Raw genomic sequence first — 19904 nt, forward strand, 5'->3', positions numbered from 1 at the left:
AACAAACATAAATATGTAGACGCCTCATTACGTCCCCGAGCGCATCCGCCGTCGCCGCCATGTTGGACAGATCTCTCCTCTCTACGAGCCAACAGGAGTAAACACAGAGCGAGCAGCTATGGACGGATTTTATATCACGAGGGATTAACTTTCACAAGTAAGACTGAAGTTTAAGATGTCACTGTATTCAGGGCATTTTAGTGCAATAAACTGTTAATCTAATAATCAATTCTTGTCTTTTGTGTTTTTGAAACAACGGTAGATTTAGATAAATGTAAATGTTTTAAAAACTATTGATGGAAACCACTCAATATATACAAACTGATACTGGTCATCAAGAGTAATACTAACAAATCGAGTGACCAAAAAAAATCATAAAGTTAGGTTTTTAGAAGTTTATGAAGTCTTATAGGCTGAGTTTTATTCCTTTTATTTTTCCTTTGAAATCAGCAAATTGTAAAATCTTAACCTGTCAGCTGTCTGTAAATTTAGTTCATGACAATAGGATGTATGCTTAGTAACTGCTCATGTACGCTTTATAGAGTCATGTTCTGTGGCTTAATTTAATTTATTTATTGGAATATATAAAAGACAGTAAAAGGAAATTGTTCGTTTTAAATGATCGTTTAATCTACAGTAAAAGAAATTATTTTAAATGAAAAGAATCAGTAAACGATCACATCTGACACACTGGAGTGGCTAAGGTTTGCCATCGGTGCTGAAAAATGATTGATTTTCTTCTTTGGAGCTGCTGATTATTGGCTTGGCTTCACCTCAGGTCTGAAACCATCAGTTACATTTAGTTGTAATTAAACAAGTTTTTTTTTTTTTTTTTTACAAGAACAGCTCGTCTTAGCCTGAACTTTATTCGGTCTGAAATGTTTCAGGAAGTCAGACTGTGGTGATGTTGCGCAGGATTACAGAAAATAATTGTTAGTTTAAGCATTAAAACGGAGCCGTTTTATCGTATAGCTGGTGTATTTAGGGTGTGTATTTTTTGGTTTCTGTCACATTTGTGGATGATGAACCGGAAACATGGCAGCATTCATCAGGTCTGTTTATATGACTGCAGAACTGTGGCGCCGGTGACCTCGGCGTGCTCGAGGAACAAAAGTGAGATTTCCCCGACAACCTCGGCTGATGAACAACACCTGATGCCACGGCAACGTCTCACCGTCCCGCTTTAATCTGGACAAATTGCCGCCGTGGGTCCGCCACTAAATCCCTTTTATCTGCCTCGCCTGCAAATTCTCTGGAGCGCAGAAGACTCACTTCACAATCTATACACTACCCCCCCCCAGCACGGCTCATTATCTTAAGTGAGCGGCGATAGAATGCAGCGAAGCCGTCTCTTTCTGTCCTGTGTGTGCAAATGAGCAGCCGGAGTCCTGTCAGAGGTGTCTTTGTGTGACCCAGCTCATGTAAAAGCCCTGGAGAACGTGAGGATTTTCACGCTGAAGAGCTGCACGGCTTTGATGGAGGCGCTTCTGCCGTCTCAGGCGCCAGGCTTCCTCTGAAGACTGCAAACCCACCAGCAGGGGGATAAGGGATGCAGGGGAATCAAAGCGTATTATTTTGGCAACAGCTGAGGACTTTATTGCGAAGACGGCTAAGGAAAAGAAAGCCATCCTTAAATTGGAAATCGGGTAGAGAGTTCCGTAGAGAGATCTCCATAAGGAGCTGCTTGAAAGTCCTTTTATATCACAGAGAAGGCCCCCCCACACACACACACACACACACACACACTGAGTGTCTTCCCTTCTGGAGAATGTCTGTGTGTGTGCTGATGTGTGAAACTAAGAGCATATGGTGCGAATAACTATCACACCTGCGGCTTGGAAACACTGCAGAAAACCTGGCTGTCAGACGTCAGATGTTGTTGCTTGATGTGACGGGATCGTGACTTTTTTTTTAGTTGAGAATCAAAGCAAAAATGCAGGAGTGCTGCGTAAAACCCAAACACTGTGATTCAACACCTTTAGCAGTAATAATCACTTTATCAGTCTTGGAGGAATTCTGGACCACTCTGTACTACGTTGCTTCAGTTCATTGAGGTTTAAGGTCCCAGCCCAACATTTCGATCAGGTCTGACTGGACCGTTGCAGCACCTTGATTCCTTTTTTTTTAGCCATTTTGTTAAAGATTTTGCTGCTCTGTTCAGGATCATTGCTCTGCTGCATCCTGACCCAGTTTGGGTCAAGCTTCAGCTTCAGGCGGCCTCACCTTTGACTCCTGAATCCTTTGGGCTACGGAGGAGTTCGTGGTCGACTCAAAGACCGGAAGGAGCCCAAACCATCAGCCGTCCACCACTGTTCTGGTTGAGGTCTGTGGTGTTTGTGTCGATGTGCTGTGTTTCCCGTGCAATATGACCAAACTCCTCATTTTCCTCTGGTCTCTTCCGTCTTAAGGACATCGTTCCAGAGGTCATGATGTTCATTCAGATGCAGCTAAATTATGCTGTCGTGTTCTTTTTTTTTTTTAGAGAAAGGAGGCGAATTCTTGCCAACCTTTCCAAACAAGTATTACTTGTTTAATCTTTCTCCAATTGTCCTGTCATTAACTAACTGAGGTCTGTAGAGTCTGACATGGAGCTGCTGGGGTTCAGTTTCTCTGAATCTGACCTCAAGGAGGATCAGCTCGGGCGTCCATTCCTGGGAAGGACTGGCAGCTGTCCTAAATACTTCTCTCAGTAGAATGATGGACTCCAAATTGTTTGGAAACAACCTTCAGCCCTTTTCAAATTGATCAGCACCAACAGTTGCATCTCTGAGGTCATTGCTGATATTTTCCCCATCTTGTCGTTGTGCTAATCCACACCTGTGCGCTCCAGAGCAGCAAACCGACAAAACTCTTCATTATGTTAAACTTTAGGATTCAGGATTTTAAATTTTTTTTGACTGCACACATTAGCGCTGCATCTTTTTCCTCAAGAAAGGTTTCAAAACATCTTGGCATAAATTAAATACAAATTATACACCTCTGCTCATTTTCATCAGGCCAATCTCTAGGAAAATGTTTACTGTTTAAATATACTTAAAATGGAGAAGAACTCAGAATGAATCTTAAATCTTTATTTTTTTTTTGTTGCTGCTCCTTACAGACCAGATTATACAGTAAAAGCTGACCAGAGAGGATATTTTCTTTTTTTGGATGGGCTGACTCTGTAGGAAGATGTGAGACTGCCGCCGCAGAAATGTAAATTAGTACGACAGCTCGGGACACGAGAACGTGGAGCATGCTGATAGATTTGTCAGAAACGGGCCTGACTTGCGACTCTGGAGCTACACGCGGATCAGTTCATCGACTCGGTTTGGGTTGTCACCAGCCGGAGGTGTCGACGCCGACACCGGCATCTGTGAAATATTCCTCTGCCTGATCAGAGGCAGACCTGTCAGCTTCGGGGCTGTCAGTCTCACTAAGGGAGATAAACAGGGAGCGAGCGACGGGACGAAAACAGCTGACGAAAGACTTCACATCCATTTGTCAAACCTTAAACTACCTTAGCAGGTGGACCAGTATTCAGAGGACTCCAACTTTGATTCACGTTTTTTTTCCCACTGTAACCCAAATAGTTTAGAAGATTCTTCTATTGTTATGTGTTGGAGGTATTTAGCATCCATTTGAAAGTATATTTTATGACACATCCTGCTACAGTTTGTCCTCACATCTATCTATGCTGCTGCTGTGTCACTTTCCTTATCTGCAGGATTTCAGTTTGCACTTTAAATAGAAGGAGGTAGTAAATTTAGGGCTATAATTAAAAGAAAAGTTTAACTTATGTAAAAAGGGGGCTGTCTTAATGACAAAAGATGGATTTTTCAAGTGCGCAAAGTTGGGTAGAGTTTTTCTGGGGCCAACAACTTGATGTTTGTTGCGTTTTCCTCTTTTGAACAGAGTAACATCACAGTGACGGTTAAGGTTCAAGGTCACTTTCTTAAAACCCGTAGGAAGACTTGTTTTGCAATGGTTCAAAACATTCATACAGACATCCAAACATCCGAACACCAACAGAAATAAATATAATGGTGCGAAAAGTGCTCCAAATTCCACAACACAAGTCAAAGCAGGACACAAAAAGGGGAGAGCAAGACTTAAAAAAAAATCCATTAAAATCCAATGAAAACTGTTGAAAGTGGCAGCATCATTTCAAAAACCTCCAAAGGGAGGTGCCCAGAAGACATCCTAATCAGATGAAAGTCATCATTTAAAAACAGGTGAGGCGGTAGTACGGTTTTAAGGTACATCGTATGCTTTGAATACCCTCCTTGAATACTTGGCTACAAATTTTGCCCCGACAAACATTAAGTTGAGACTGTGCTCATGCTTGTGTATAAAAAACTTGCTTGCTGCACGTTTGGCCAGTTAAATTTTACAGGCTGATAAAATGACGTTACTGATAAGTCTTATAAAATGACACAAACCATCTATATGAAAAAACTTATCACTTCTATTTATTATTCTTGCAACTGAGGCAGCAGCTGCCTGAGACAGAGAAGAAGGATGCAGCTAAGATCTATGAAAAGTCAACATTGGCCGGTTTGTTAGTGTTGTCATGGAGGCAGAGGGACACAATATTAGAACAAGCAGAGCCAGAGCTGACTGGATATTGTCGTGAGCCTGTGAGCCCCAAAAATGGCAATAATGTAACAACACCTGCTTCCTTCTTTGTGGTTTTGTTCCCCCACTAAATGGGTCCCAGTGCTAAACTGGAGCCAGAGCTTGGTTAAACACCAACTCTCTCAGTTTCCACTCCTGAAGGTTTTTGGCTACTGGCACCGAAAACCGAACTCGGCGTCAACTCTTTGCTGGACATCTTCAGCTAAAGGTTTTCCTGCCTGCTGTCTCCTGTGCAAACCTGAAAAGACCAACGTGCGGCAGGCTGGAAAAAAACAAGCTTCAGAACAGAAACGTACTTTATTGATACCCAGAGGGGAATTGGTTTGCCACGACAGCAGACAGTTTTAGACTTAAAAGCATTAAAACCGACACTAACAAAAAAGATAACATTGAACATAAGTTATGACAGAGGTGACATGTTGATCCTGTGGTTTTCCTGTAACCCTATAACTTTTATAGAGTATTTATATGCTTTAAAAGTTTCATCAAAGAGCCATTTGTTGTTGATTAGATGGATGATCATCTCATTTCTGTGCTGTTCCTATGAAAGTAAAACCAAATGGGACATAATAGGAAAATAAAAACCATTTCTGCCACAAAATGTGCAGAAGTCATCTCTAACTTGCGTATTTTTCTTTTAGCTCCAACACTTGATTTTTTTTATTTTATTTTTTTCTTTTACAGAAAGAAAGCCTCATTAGTTGTTGGAAACCACTACTTTATGTGATGAAAACGTTGGTTCAAGGGCAGACTTGCTTTAATCAATGAGCTTGGCACATTGCTCTGTAAAGGAGTGATGTGCCACGGCTTTGGTGGGAAATTGCCATTGATTTAAAAACAGGCTTGGAAAAAATACCACTGTTACAGAGAGATGCACAGAGAGGGAAGGAATCTGCAAAACATACACAATAATACCAGTAAAGAGGGATCAATAAAGATTAAAGAAGCCCAAGAAGAGATGGAGGACTTCCATAGAAACAATCAGGTTTACCATAAGGACAAGACAGAAAAACCTTCATAAAGCTGCAAAACAACCACACAAGTACAAATATAAAGACACACAACAGCAAAAAAAAGCTACAAGTTGTGTAAAATAACTACATAAAATGCACAGGAACAAAAAAGAAAGCACCTACACCTTTTACACATGAGCGGTCCAATGTGTAAAAGGTTTAAAATTTGGGTCAAATTAGGGTCACTTTTGTCACTTGACCAAATTTCTTTACTTTAATAAAGAACAAATAGTCTGCCAGCCTCACAAAGAGAAACTGACAGCTCAGTTTATGGATGAAATAATCAAAAGGTAATGTTTGTTTTAAGATCACTTTGTTGTAGACATATACCAGAAAAGTTACAGTAGTACTGATTACCGTTGATGTATTAATACATCTGTGGTTTGTAATCAGATTTTCATTGTTTCACTGTACATCACACTCAAATGTGTTTGAAATAAACAACATTTTTGAGTCAAGTTAACTGTTTGGTGGTCACAAACGCCTGTAGCTCACTGAGTTAAGATAAACCAGACACAAAACTGCAAGAAAATATACAAAATCTTTGCATGAATTCACACTGAATTGGTCTTTAAAGGGGAAATGAAAAATGTTTTGACGGGAACATAAATCGAAAGGCTGTCATAAAAGTTGCTTGTTTTCAAAATATTGCATTTTAAAACATACTTACGAATTTTAAATTATTAACAAAAGACTAACAAAGTCACTAGGGTCTTCTCTGCATTTTTTCCGTGATCAAGTGTGACGTATTGAGTGCTAAACACAGGAACACCAACAAGGCTGTAAATACCAAATACAGACAGTGTGGGGGTGAAATGGTTCAGTTTGTTGTAATTAATTGTGCAAACCGACCAAAACTCCAACAGCTGAGTCATTCTTCAGCTTCCTGAAGGACAAGAAATTCTGATGGATGTGGTTAGTTTAGCTCCTGGTGAAAATTACAACCCAGAGTCTGATGACTGACTGTGGAGTTAACGTTTTGAAGAGGACCACCTGAAATACAAACCTTCAATAAAAGAACCACTACCTGTCGTTGTTCAGACCCACCGACATTATAAGCCTCGGGGGCTCCCTTTGTGAAGTGTGGGGCTCCAGTTTCCGACAGCATCACTCCAGACCAAAAAACAAAAGATTGCTTCTTCTGCTTCCATTTCTGTGACAGTAACCTCCTCAGTGTCCAACAGTGGTCTGCCACAGCTGGCCCCGCCTCCTTCTACGTCACCACGCTTTGTCATTTTGACCCAAAAACAAGTCATTAACGTTATAAACCAAAGAAATGGACCGCCAGAGTGCTTTATGATAGTGTTTAACTAAAAGAAAAACATGAAAACTCAATTTTTGAATATTTCACTTCATTTCCCCTTTAATACGTGTTGACATCAGTACATAACCGTGAATAAATTGTGACATTCTTTTGAAAAAAGAAAAAAATTGCATCAATTTGTCCACTAAGTGTTTTATTTATGTCTCAATTTGACTGAGGTTGCCAACCCTTTCCAAAAGTTGTCTCATGGAAACCAAAATGAGAATTTTGCAACAAAGAAGTAAACATTACATTACACCAGTGTTTTCTAAGTTATTTGGAGCCCTAACCACCCCTCAAGTAAAGTGTTCTTCTTTATTAATCTTCCGTTGTGTCAGTTGTGTTTAAGTTTTAGCTGTCTGATTGAAAAGCAAGCAGATTATTTGTCTCGCTGACAGAAGGAGGACTGTTTGCACGGGTTTTCCTCCCTGATCCTGCAGCTGTCGCTGCCTGAAGCTGCTGCTCTGGTACATTTCTAACTTTTAAATGTTCAGTTGTTGGACTCAGCCCTGCTTTGCACTGCCAAGCAAAGGCACACACTCCATCAGCCTACGTCCCTGTTGTGGTACTTGAACCTCCTTGAGTCCTCTCATGTCATTTAATTGGCGTTTTAAACCCTGATTGCATTAAATGGGAAGTAGCTGTTATGCGCTAGCTTTAGTGGAGCTTCAGCGTGATCACAGTTAATGGGGAGAATGTCACTGGAAAGTTATCCACTGTTATTTAAATGTGACTTATACCAGGGAGAAAATTAATGCATGAAGGTTAAAGTCGTCGTTGAATTATACAGAAGCTGTCAAGTGCTTCTTGCTCCGGGTATGGCTGGGAATATATTATTGTATAAAATGATACGTCTGGATAGTTATAGTTAAAGTGTTTTAAAAGTATTTCACAGGCAGCTTTTAAACAGGTGTTGTTGTGTTCTCTGAGTACTTTAGCTTGGTGGTGCAGGATAAATTTGGCATTTATCCTGAAGTGCAATTGGTGAGGTCCAACACTGACATTATGTCTGACTCAGTATCTTATTTTTAGTGCATTCATAGATTCAAGTCCTTCACACTAAACTGGGAAAATGACTTTTTACTGGGTCGATTTGTGAACAATAGTAGTGTTATTCTCATTGCTTGGTTTAGCATTTCTTCCATTCAACCAACCCCAAACTATCGTCCAAATGAAGTACATCATCGTACTTTTTCAATATGATGATGTCCTCTCAAAGCAGAACGAAGCATAAAACATGTCCCAGCTTAAGGCAGTATCTCACCGGGCTTGTGTCAGTCAAAGGAAGTTGGACTATTCTTTTGTCCCAAATGTTCTCAATTTAGTTTTAACGAGTCGAAGTGCAAGAAAGTCAACTTTGGGAGGGTTTGGCAACCCGAACTGCGACTGATCAGAGACAAAAAAAAAGGGAATCAATCGCGATCAAACGGAGACATGAGACGTGATTAAGACATCGTTACTAAAACACAAATGTGCAATAAGGACTGATTCAGTGTGTTTCCAAAGTGAAATTCTGCATATTTTCTTGCAACCCTACCCCTCAATATAATCCACTAATATTTTATTTACAAAATTGTTGACAAAGAATGGGCTCTTTAGCAGAGTCTGTGTAACTGTTTTGGATGAAAGAAAACCTGCGTCTTATTTAGCATTGTGAACGAAGGGAAAATGTTAGTGTGTCAGTCTCATGATGGGTGATTCCTGAATGAAACCTGTACAGACTAAATTAACTAATTAAATGAAAATGGCAACATCAGATTAGATTTGAACAAAAAACATGCTTAAATCCAAGCAGTTGAATTTCAATAAAATCATGTTGTTGGAAAACATTAAAACTGTACCAAAAGAAAAAAAAAAATCTTCAGCCAGGTGTACCTTTGCTTTTGTCTTGCTTGCTTATGATTCTGCTCACCTGTTGGAAACAGATTTGCATGCGGCAGACGACTCTGTGAAGCAGGCAATGTTTGTTTTGCTTTGCTCATAATTAACGTGTCAAACCGCTGGCGAAGACGCCAAGGGACAAGGTGACAGAGAACAGTTGAAGGGGCAGTGCTGGAAATGTGTCATCGCCTCATCATTTCTCCCACCTTTGGTCTTTGGCTCGACGGCTTCGGTTTGAGGCACTGACAAAAACGACAGGGACGTAACAACCTCCGTCCCTTAGCGACGAGCCGGATACCACTGACGGACTCTTGAAAGCGTTTGCTCGCAGCGCTGCCATGAGAGCGCTGCGTGCGCTGCTGCGAGGCGCAGGTTAAACAGAAGCCGCTGCATGGGATGAATAACCAATAAGGTGTCTCTTTTCTTTATTTCTCTCCCATCAGACGGCTCACCTGCTGAATTTCGGCTCAACTCAAGCTGTTTCTTTTTTAAGTGTTTGGCCGAGGGAACGCGCCCTCACAAAGTCCCCCCCGCCGCACGCATTCGCTGATGCGAGAATAATCTAACGCTCAGCGGGAGGAACGGGGGTCAGGACGTTCTCAGTGCCAAAGGAACAAGATGTGTTCCTGAGTGCAAATGTAACAGGGCCGACTCTTATTTACCACTTCCTGTCTGAGTGAAAATCAACCGTATGGGAAAGGGAAACTCTTGAGCAAACATTTAGTCTGAAAGTTTAAGTAATATCATGCTTTTTGATGGCAACTCTTAACCTTCCTGAATCCCTTAAAAGAGAGAGAGATGCAGTGAGGCAGCCACTGTTAAAGCTGAACTGAAAAGTATTTTGAAGCCAACATCAGTTACAGTAAAGGAAATTTTCTAAAAAATAAAAAAAAGATACTTTTTTTATACCGAACATTGGAGAAACCACTCGGTTGTTTTCAGCCCCCCGTCCCCGATGTGTGACGTCAGGGGGCACGTCAGAGCTACAGTTCAGTGGAACCATTTTCCTTATTTATTAAATCCCGGTCAAAATTTTTTTGTCACCTCACAGCGGGGGGAAAAAAAGTCTCCCCTTTAAAATTTAACCTTGTCTTTCACTGAGCTATGACTGTTGACGAAAAACCTGAAACGCTATTTGCGAGGGAGTTTCCAAAAAGTTTTGTTTTGACATATTTGCAGGAGCTTGTAAAATTTGCAAGACAAATTCTCTCTTTTTTTGTTATGCTCGCTAATTCCTGTTTTTTTTTTTTTGGCCCAAACATAATTTGGGCAAAAGTGTCACTTAGTGTGATTCCAGGTGAAAATGTGTGTATTTTGTGTTTTCAACTAGTCCCCAACAACTTCAGCCTAGTACCTTCAGCTGTTCGTGTCTGTGGGTTTTTACCGGATACTCCGGTTTCTTCCCGGTTACTCGAAAGGCGGGAAGGATGCCCTTCCTCCGCAAATTGGTAAAAAAAAAACTTGTTTGAAAAATAATTACATAAATAAATCACTTCTTAAAAAATTGGTTTATTTAAAAAAAAAAAGATGTCATTAATGAACTTAACTTAAAACGATGAACATATCAACACAAAACCAGACAGCGTCTTGTGAATTTTAATCCCGTGACAAACAACAGCTCTACAGTCTCATTCATGGTTTTGTGGGGGGATTTATTGCTGTTTATTCCTTCTCACTGGGGTTGATACGGGATTACCTGCAAACCCCTGAACTCCTCAGGCAGCTTTTCACACCTGCTCCTGGAGTCGCACATTCTTTAATGAAGCCGCATGCTTCAAGTGAGAAGCTGCGTCCCACTGTGCGTCACCACCGGGCTGACATTTTACCCATTCCAGCCACCCGGGGGTTTCCACATAAACAAGCCTCACCCCGCTCCCTGCTTTGCAGCAATTTTATTATGCCAGTCGTGTTGAGTCTTATGTGTGGTTATTTATAACTCCTATCCTTTCTCCTTGTGTGTGTGTGTTCTGCTGGTAATTCCCAGTAGGTTCCAGGCTTGTCAGGCTGCTGCTCAGTCACTCAGCACCATTACTAAATCATACGTCACTCCTCTTCCCCCACAAACGAAAGCTTCTATACAAACGGGAAGGACAGAAGCTGCAACATTTGTTTCAGCCAGATGTCAGACTCCGTTCTCTAGCAGCTCCTGACCTGTTCTGGGGGATATTTTAGTTGTGTTTTGAAGCCTGTAGGTGTGAGGGAAAGTGGGTCAGTCAGCGTGCCCTGGTTGCTGCTCAGTTGAACCGATAAATCATGCTGTTAAGTTGCAGACATAGTCGTTCCTCGAGCTCCTCGAGCTCCTCGTGCTCCTCGCGCTCCTCGCGGTTGTTTTATTACCTGGGAAACTTAACTCAGTGTTCATATACGGGCATTTTTATTGCCAGTCAAACATCCGAATGGCTTCACTGCCATACTAGAAAGTAAGAAATGTAAATAAAATGTTTGAATAATGTTTTTAATTCAAATAAATTCATGATTAAATAATAAATGTGAAGTTACAGTTCACTAGAGTTGTGACAGTGTCATATTTAGTCATTGTAAATAAAATATTGTTACATAAAATATTAATTTCGATTGCAATACCTGAAAAAATCTCAAAAGTTTACTTAAGGTAGCCTCTTCATTGGGATTTTCCTATTAGTGTTTTACACCCAGCAATTTTATTTGGATGATTAATTGTGATTATTTATCACAACCAATTCAAATTAACTAAATTTTTATTTGCCATAAAAGGCGGGAGATCAGGCCTGTGTATACAATTTTGTCTATTAGCACAATATCTCATGACAGGATGGATCTTAATGAAACTATTAGACATTATTCACTGAACTTTTAGAATCAACCTGATTCAAGATGGCCGCCACAGCTAATCAACCTTGTGGTAGAGGCTGAGAGTCATCTTCATCACGTACTTTGAGCATCACTTGACATGTTTGTTTGAAATTGGCAATAATTCCTTCGAGGATGGCTAGTTTTACGTGCATTTTTCACAGATCATGTATTTGAGCGTTTTGCACTAGGCATGTAGATTTATTTTGGAAAGAAGAAGACTGGGGTAGGAATGGTAACGGAAACACTTGAAAAATGAGAAGTATGAAGAATTCATGTAGAGGTTTCACTCAAAGAGCATGGAGGAAATCGTGAGGGAGAGCAACAGAGTGGATGGGACTACTGGGCCACAAAGCATTTATGTCAGATCAAAGCTAATCCATATCTTTGGGAGAAGGATTCAGTAAAACCCCAGACTGTCTCTGCCTCCCGTCTCCTTCTGTTCACCCACCTCAGCTGTTTGCAGAACTGGTCGGATTTCTGTGCACCTCTTTCTTAACTTTGACTCGGCGTGGAGAAACTAGGTCAGCCGTGGAGTGCAACGCGAGGAGGCGGAAGACGTGAGTGGTCTGCTCTCCAGCCTCGCTTGCGTTTGCCTCCAGGGAGCTTCTGCTGTTGCAGCTGCTGAAGGCAACAGAAGGAGACGTACCTGAGACTGGGCCACAGGACAGACGAGTGCCGATATATTACTCGATAGACAAACTGGACTTGACTGAAGTAAAGTGTAGAAGTTCCTGGATATTTAGCAGGCTATTTTGTACGAAAGTCCAGGAAAAAAGCTCAAGAGTTTAGCAGTGTTCTTTAAAGCTGAACTTAAAAGTGTTTTGAAGCCAACATCAGTTGAAAGAGAATCATTAAATATGCTTATTGTAAAATAAAAAAAAAATTAAAAAAAAATTCTTTTTGGAAAATTTTACAATAAACATATATAAAAAAAACAAAAACTTTTTTTTTTAGATCGAACATTGAAGAAACCACTTGGGTGTTTTCAGCTTTTTCCGTGACCGCCCTGATGTGTGACGTCCTTAGAGCCACTGAGGTTCACAGCACTCTGCCATTCATCAGTGAGTGGATGAATATTGATACAATATAGTTCAGTTTAATGGAATTAATTGTTCGAACCGGCCAGAAAATACCACTGGAGTTTCATTTTTTAGCTTACCGAAAGACAAAAACCTTCCTCATATTTGGATCTATGAGCTCCAATGTGGGAATTACTATCAGAACTCATGTTCGGACCACTTCAAAGGGAAGCACTGCTCCAACCCTCGTTACTGCAGTGGACTGGCTTCACTCCAAAAAAGCAGAACATTTTGCCAGCAGCAATCTCAAGTATTTTTATATTTTAAAAGAAAAGACAAATGGAGAGGAGGACATCTCCACAGAGAAGGAGACGAGAAACAGGAAGTTTTACTTCAAACGTGACGTGAATCCGCGCTGTCATTAAAAGGTGTTCTAAAAAGGCTTCTTCTTCCATTTCCATTTGTAAGCAACCGGACAGTAGTGGCGTTTCATCATTCTCCAGCACTTTGGGTGTGTTTGACTAAATAACATTTGTGAAATGTCAATTTTTTGAGATTTGATTTCAGTTCACCTTTAGGTAACACTGAATAAGTAAATATAAAAGCGTCAAGGACACTAATTTTAATGCATGTTTATCTGTGATTCATTTGAGATTTCCAGTAGCTGATAAGTTACATGTAGAAAAAAAAAAGGTTTAGATGCATTTTGACTTTAAAGTGATAGTTCGGATCAATTTTGCAGTTCATGCAAACGCTTTTCACTTCCATCACTTTCACATTACACACTTATTCTGGCAGAAATATTAGGGTATTTTCACACTAGCTAGCTGCTGACACTTTTTATTTTTGCAAATAACCTATGTAAATATCAGTGCAATGTAAAAATGACAGCAATGTAAAAGTTTATAAATCAATGTTGGCATGAACCACCATGAGATTTTTGAGACTATAGTTTCTACAAAACACCAATCTACTTTGGTTCTTGGCTGCGTTTGTACCATGGACATAAAACCGATGGACAAAGTGTCTCAGCCTCCTCTAGTTGTTTAAAACTAAAGCAGGATCCTGTTTATGGATGCTGCCACCTTGTATTCCTGGATCCAGACTGCCCTAACACACAGTTATTTTAGTTATTTTTAATGCTTTTAGGCGTTATATGCATAATTTCGAAATAAACATAGCCGAAAATGTAATATTTGAACGTACAGCAGGAAGGTAAGAACTCTGTGACTGAACAGAGGTCAACACCTGGGGAAAAAAATCACTGTTAATTACTTTTTTATTTTTTAATCATGTAATTGTCCCATTCATTTCCATGGACGTAAAGCTATACTGCAGCCAGCCTACGGGAGGCGTTCATTTTGTTTTGGCTTCAGGTTCCATGTTACGTCTCTGTCTCTGTCTATCCGTTTATTGGTTTTCGTGCACGCTACCTACAACATACTGTTAGTTTTTACTGATTTTTTCAGAATGATTTGCATTGTTTTCTCCCATCTTGTTATTGGCTGCCACTTAAGGCCAAATGTGATCACATTTCATCCAAACTAAAAGGCGTGAATAAACTGCTCCAAGCCCGACGGACGTGAATTTATTCTTATCTGTCTTTGCCACACAGGTGACCCCCCCATGGGGCGGGGTGAGCAGTGTAATTGCCTGCGATCGTGTTCCCGATAAGCAGCTGAGATGCACGCTGTAGCAGGACAATCGGTGGTCACCTTTTTTCTTTATTTATTTTTTTTTTCTGCCATTTCTGTTTTTCTCTCCTCGCTTCCCATTTTTCCACCCAAAGGGACAGCGGCTCTGTCGGGACAGCGGCTCTGTCGGGACAGCGGCTCTGTCGGGACGGCAGCGTAGAGAAAAGAGAGAGAGACAGACAAATCTAGCCGTTTCCCCCCTCCTCAGCAGTTTTCACATTTGACAATTTAAGCAAAAGCTAAAAATCTAAAGTCGGCAGGGCCCTGTTTGGTATTCACCGTAGCAACGGTTGTATTTTGACAGAGCTTAATCATCTGTAAAAGCAAACTATCACGTCTTCCACATGGATTAACACAGTGGATGTGATTATGCAAGAAGACGAGGAGGAGGAAAATGTTTGTGGTGTCTGTGGCCTGAAGCAGATAGGAGAATCAGCCACATTTAACACATATACTGAGGAGAAATTCTCATCTACTCACCTCCGCTGCAGTCAGCTGCCGACAGATATGCATAATGTGTATTTTACATGATAACAACTTCTTATCATTTTCCACGTCTGAAAAGTGACATTGCTCCTCTTCGTGTAAGTTTACGAGGGTTGCATTCGTGCACTTCGAATAAAATGTGTACCAAAAAAAAGTCTGCCATTTTTCTTTTATAAGAATTTTGTCTGATTTTAATGCCTTTCCTTAATTTGTTGAAAATGTGCAGGATTGGGTTTCACTTTGTGATTTTTTTTTAGCGTCAGAGTAAAAGCTCCAGCATTATCAACCTCTCTCCGCCTTGTTCGACACTGTGCCGAGTTGTTATGTAGCCGGTTTGGCAGACGGACAAACAGTTTTCTGATGAAAGGCAAAGGCTCTCCTCCCACGTGGAAAATGCAGCAGAGCTGTCAAATACACAAAGAAAACAAGCCACACAACATACTTCACCTTAAACAATGTTACAGTACATTACAATAGTAACACCATACAATAGTTTGCATCTTTACAGCTAGTAACAGTAAGCCAACTATTAACAGTTAGAAAACGGGGAGAACGCAGTCATTTTAGATGTCGTTCCTAATGTTCCATTCAGATGTGGCCTCTTAAGGCTGTACTAGTGCTGGGGGATATGGAAAAAAAATCATATATCACCATATGGACTATTTTATATCACGATAAAGATATTTATCACAATATACTACAATTAATTCCGTTTTCAGTTATTCTCTGAAAAATATTAACAAAGAATCTCATTGATTACTTTTTTCAAACTTTATTTCAAAGTTTCCCTGAACTTTCACAAAAGACAACTGTTGCATTTTAGCGCAGCAATATATGTCTCAAATGACAACAGATGAGGCTGAGGTACAGCTACAGTAGCCTTCACATTTTTTTTTCAAAATTATACAGACATTTAAACTGAATTATCAAAATGAACTCAATTTTATCTTTACCATTATCTTTGGCTGGCTAGGATTTTTCTTTTCGTAACTTTTTCCACATGCTTGACCTCGCACTTTTTGGACTGTCATGTATTCTTTTTCGTGGTTCTTCTTTAAATGATAGAAGAGGTTTGTTGTGTTGGCGTCGGATAAGGAAATAAGTCTTGTAGCAGAGCTTGCAAATGGCCGTTTTCTGCTCTGTGTCGCATTTCTTGAATCCAAAATGTAACCAAATCACAGACGTACCCCTTCGTTTTGGTAAAAGTTCTTCTTCGGATATTGGATATTGGTCAGCCATGCCTGTGCATATTTAACCAGTTGCCAAGTAGAAAGCTAATTGTAGCCCACACTTTAGTTGTTTTTTTTTACCCAGAAGGCTCTTCTTTATATTATTTTGAAGTGCACAAATTCTTCTAAAGGATGTTAAACATATGCTTATTTAAGTTAAGCAGTTATTTTTATATCTTGTAAAACAAAAAACAAATATCTGCCAAAACAGTAAATTAAACAATCTGTATTGCCTGATTTTTAAAACCCTTGAAAAACTCATTAGTTGACTTCTGTTTGAGGTCGCTGATTAGCTTTAGACCATCGAGATAAACTATAACTAGACACAGAACTGGAAGCTGGAAGCTGAAGCCACAAAGCCTGGCTGCAGTACAGTTTTTAAGTCCTGCCCCTCCGTGTAAAGAAATTGGCCATTTTTTCTGACTTTTCAGGTGTTGATATTTGTTGAATCACAGTTTTTAGTTATTTATTTAGTTAATTGAAGCTTAAAATAAGTGTCATTTTATACTGTGACAGCTTGTTAGCACATTGGGAGAGTTTGTAGATGGGACTTCCATAAAGATGGTATATCCCCAATGATTGAAGTTGAAGCCACAAAGGACTGGGACCCCCTGCTAGGCTGGCTGCAGTTCGGTTTTTAAATCCTGCCCCTCCATGTAAACAAGTGGGACATTATTCTCCGTCCAGATTGTATCTGATTTTGAAGCATTTTATATTTTTATTAATATTTTTATGTAAATCTAATTATTTTCTCAATAGCTTCCATGTCCATGAGATCAAGTGATGAAAAATTAATGTTGAATTGTGTCATTAAACTGGACTAATATGACACATCCACCTAATGAAACAATTCAACATGAATTTTTCAGCACCTGCTCTCAAGACATGGAAGCTATTGAGAATAAAATTTAATTTTCATAAAAATATTAATAAAAAATTATAAAATCATCTAATTAGGTGTGTCTTATTACTCCAGTTTGCTATGCACCATAAAACACAACATGGTAGCTCTCAAAAAAGGGACATTCTGGCTTCAATTTTGGACCATGGAAATTACCGGAGATGCTTTGTCTATCTTTTATTTATTGTGATGGACATCTACAAAACTTTCTCTTTTAGACCAAATTTAGCCTGTCTGTAATTGAAACATTTGTGGATATCATTTAGATATTGTTAGGTCGTCTTTTCAATCTAAAAAGTGCTCACAGTCATCCATGTGCAAATGGTCTGTTTTAGAGGTAAAATGGAAATTTCTCCAGTTCTTGGACTTGAAACATGTCTTTCCAGAACAGAAAATGTTTTTATAAACAAGGAGAAAATATGTTTTATAAAACTTTTTTGTTTCTTCTCTTGCAGATGGGCCACGCCACCATTTAAGGGATGTGATATCTGAGTGAAACCGGAGCCAGCTGTAGTTTTTTTTTTTACTTCACATGGAGCTCTCCAACTGTTTCTTTTAAGTTTGTTCTATTAATTTGCTCTTGCCTGCCAGTTCGTGCACCTTTCTAGTATGGATACTCTTTCCCAGGATTCGATTCTGGAGTGCCAGATTTGCTTTAACTACTACAGCCCCCGGCGGCGGCCGAAGCTCCTGGATTGCCGGCACACATGTTGCTCGGTGTGTTTGACCCAAATGCGCAGCACCCAAAAGGAGATCCGCTGTCCATGGTGCCGCAGCGTCACCAGACTTCCTCCTGGCCTGTCTGTCTCCCAGCTCCCGGACGACCCGGATATCGTCACGGTCATCGCCATCCCTCACGCCTCGGAGCACACGCCCGTCTTCATCCACCTCCCCAGCAACGGCTGCTACATGCTGCCCCTGCCCGTCACTAAGGAGCGGGCGCTCGGTCTGCCCGGGGAGCTGGGATGCCGCTTCCTGCCTGGTGGCCGGGAGAAGGGCGTGACGGTGGTGACCATGCCCGAGCAGCAGCCTCTGGGTCTGGCTATGGGTCTGGAGGGCGTTGGGCTAGACGGAGGCGAGGGCCAGAGGAGAATCACCGGCCCGGCGGGCGGAGGAAAGGGCTCCACGTGGTCCGGCGTGTGCACCGTCATTCTGGTGGCGTGCGTGCTGCTCTTCCTTCTGGGGATTGTTCTGCACAACATGTCCTGCATCTCCAAACGCTTCACTGTTATTTCCTGCGGCTGAGGGGTGCCGCTCGGACTGCTTTGGACCCCCCCCCCCCACCGCTGTTGGCCTGGTTTCCCCTCGGAGACGGACTCTGCGGAGGACAGGGGGACTAAACTCACATTTGTGGGCATTTCAGGAAACAACAGAGCTAAGGACAAAGAGGGCAGATATGGGATCTACAAAGCGGGGGACTGAAATTAAAACGGAAATCTGCTGGTCCTAAAAACTCCCACCCCTCTGATCACTGAAATCAACAGTGATCACCCTCAGTATGTTCTCCAAAAGGAACATCCCTCTGGGTAGGCTTTCGAGCAGCTGATCGTGTTAGTTCGAGAGCTACTCTGACAACGTTTAATCTGTGGTTTGTAGAAGTTCTTCGGTTATCGTAGTGTTCGGCTCAGAGCCCCGTGTCTTCAGCTGGTCCGGCATTTCCCAACTCCCGTTTTATGTTTTGATATCGTAGGAGTTACCTACTGAGAACAATAATCTGTGGAACGGGAAGTACTTTAATTCTTCTTTTTCAGTCAAAGGACTTGTTGAAATGATTGTAAGTGAAGTGTAATGTTCAAACACACCAGTATGTACAGTAATACAGCTAAACTACACACAGGTAGCACTGAGTTGCTTTAGGATAGTACAAGTATAAGTTAGTGCCGAAACAATCTGCCGAGGACTTGATTGGATTTTTAAAAGTCGTTTAATTCATTTTTAAGTAAAAAACAAAACAACAACAACAACAAAAAAAAAAAAAAACGTGTTCCAACTTCACAAATGTAATGTGTTTTTCTGTTATGTCTATGTTTTGGAGTTCACAAAGAAATCATCGTTCTTAAGCTGTCAAACCCATTTTTTTATTAGAATAAAAATAATCCTGAATTTGCTTTGTTTTTTATTCTTTTAAAATCATTTATAAAGACAATCACTCCGATTAAAAGGGTAAATATATGAATCTTACGAAATGGCTGACTCGTTCCTAGGACGACGACAAAACAAAATCCCCGAAAAAAAGACGGACATAAAATTGTGTTTTTTTGAAAGAACCGGATAGTTGTCGAGCCCTTAACACACCCGGGACATCTCAAAGACGTGTCACTGTTTTTTTAGTCCTGCCGTGCCACAGTTTTCATTCGGAATGTGAAACTCCCAACAACACAGCTATCGAATGTCCGACGGTGTCGCTGGAATTTCGAACGTTCCAAAGTTTACCGGAGTCCTCGGGGCATCTTGAACCAGTCGGGAACTCCTAGTTTAGTAAGCTAAAATCACAAATCTAAAGAAGGGTACTGATCTAGTGCCAAGATGTTTCTTTAAGATGGTAAATTTGACCCTCAGCAGTACTTTTGTGCATCAGTAGTGTTTTTTTTGTTTTTTTTTTGTCCGTTGATACCTTTATCAAACCCAGTTTGTTCTGCTTTCCCCTCCGATCTGCATCAGACCTGTGTTGACCTCTAAGGCCCGACACGCCAAGCTTTGCCCACCGACAGCCCACGCGTTATCGGCTCCTCATTTTCATACAGAACCCCATGGATATATTGGCTCAGTGGTGCGCTGGTGCATAGTTATTTGCGTGACTAACGGGTCGGTTTCGGGTCAGGAGTGGGCAGTTGCTGCAGGATCTCTGTAATTGAAAGGCTGTATTGATTTATCTGCTTGTGAATATTTTTCTGCAGAGATGGATGTTTCTGGGTTTTAACCCCCCCCC

General features: G+C 40.8%; 1 protein-coding gene across 2 annotated transcripts in view; it reads left to right on the top strand.

The window, feature by feature from the left end:
• rnf152 (ring finger protein 152) overlaps nucleotides 1-19083 on the top strand; it is a 42833-nt gene extending 23750 nt beyond the window's left edge. For both annotated transcript variants that reach the window (XM_017414068.3, XM_037973336.1), the window contains exon 2: nucleotides 17431-19083. In XM_017414068.3, coding sequence (XP_017269557.1) covers nucleotides 17585-18220 — 636 coding nt within the window. In that variant the 5' untranslated portion in view covers nucleotides 17431-17584 and the 3' untranslated portion in view covers nucleotides 18221-19083. The remainder of the gene's footprint in view (nucleotides 1-17430) is intronic.
• Nucleotides 19084-19904: the final 821 nt, after the last annotated feature.

This window comes from Kryptolebias marmoratus, linkage group LG21, assembly GCF_001649575.2.
Source record: "Kryptolebias marmoratus isolate JLee-2015 linkage group LG21, ASM164957v2, whole genome shotgun sequence".
In the NCBI taxonomy this organism is placed as follows: Eukaryota; Metazoa; Chordata; class Actinopteri; order Cyprinodontiformes; family Rivulidae; genus Kryptolebias; species Kryptolebias marmoratus.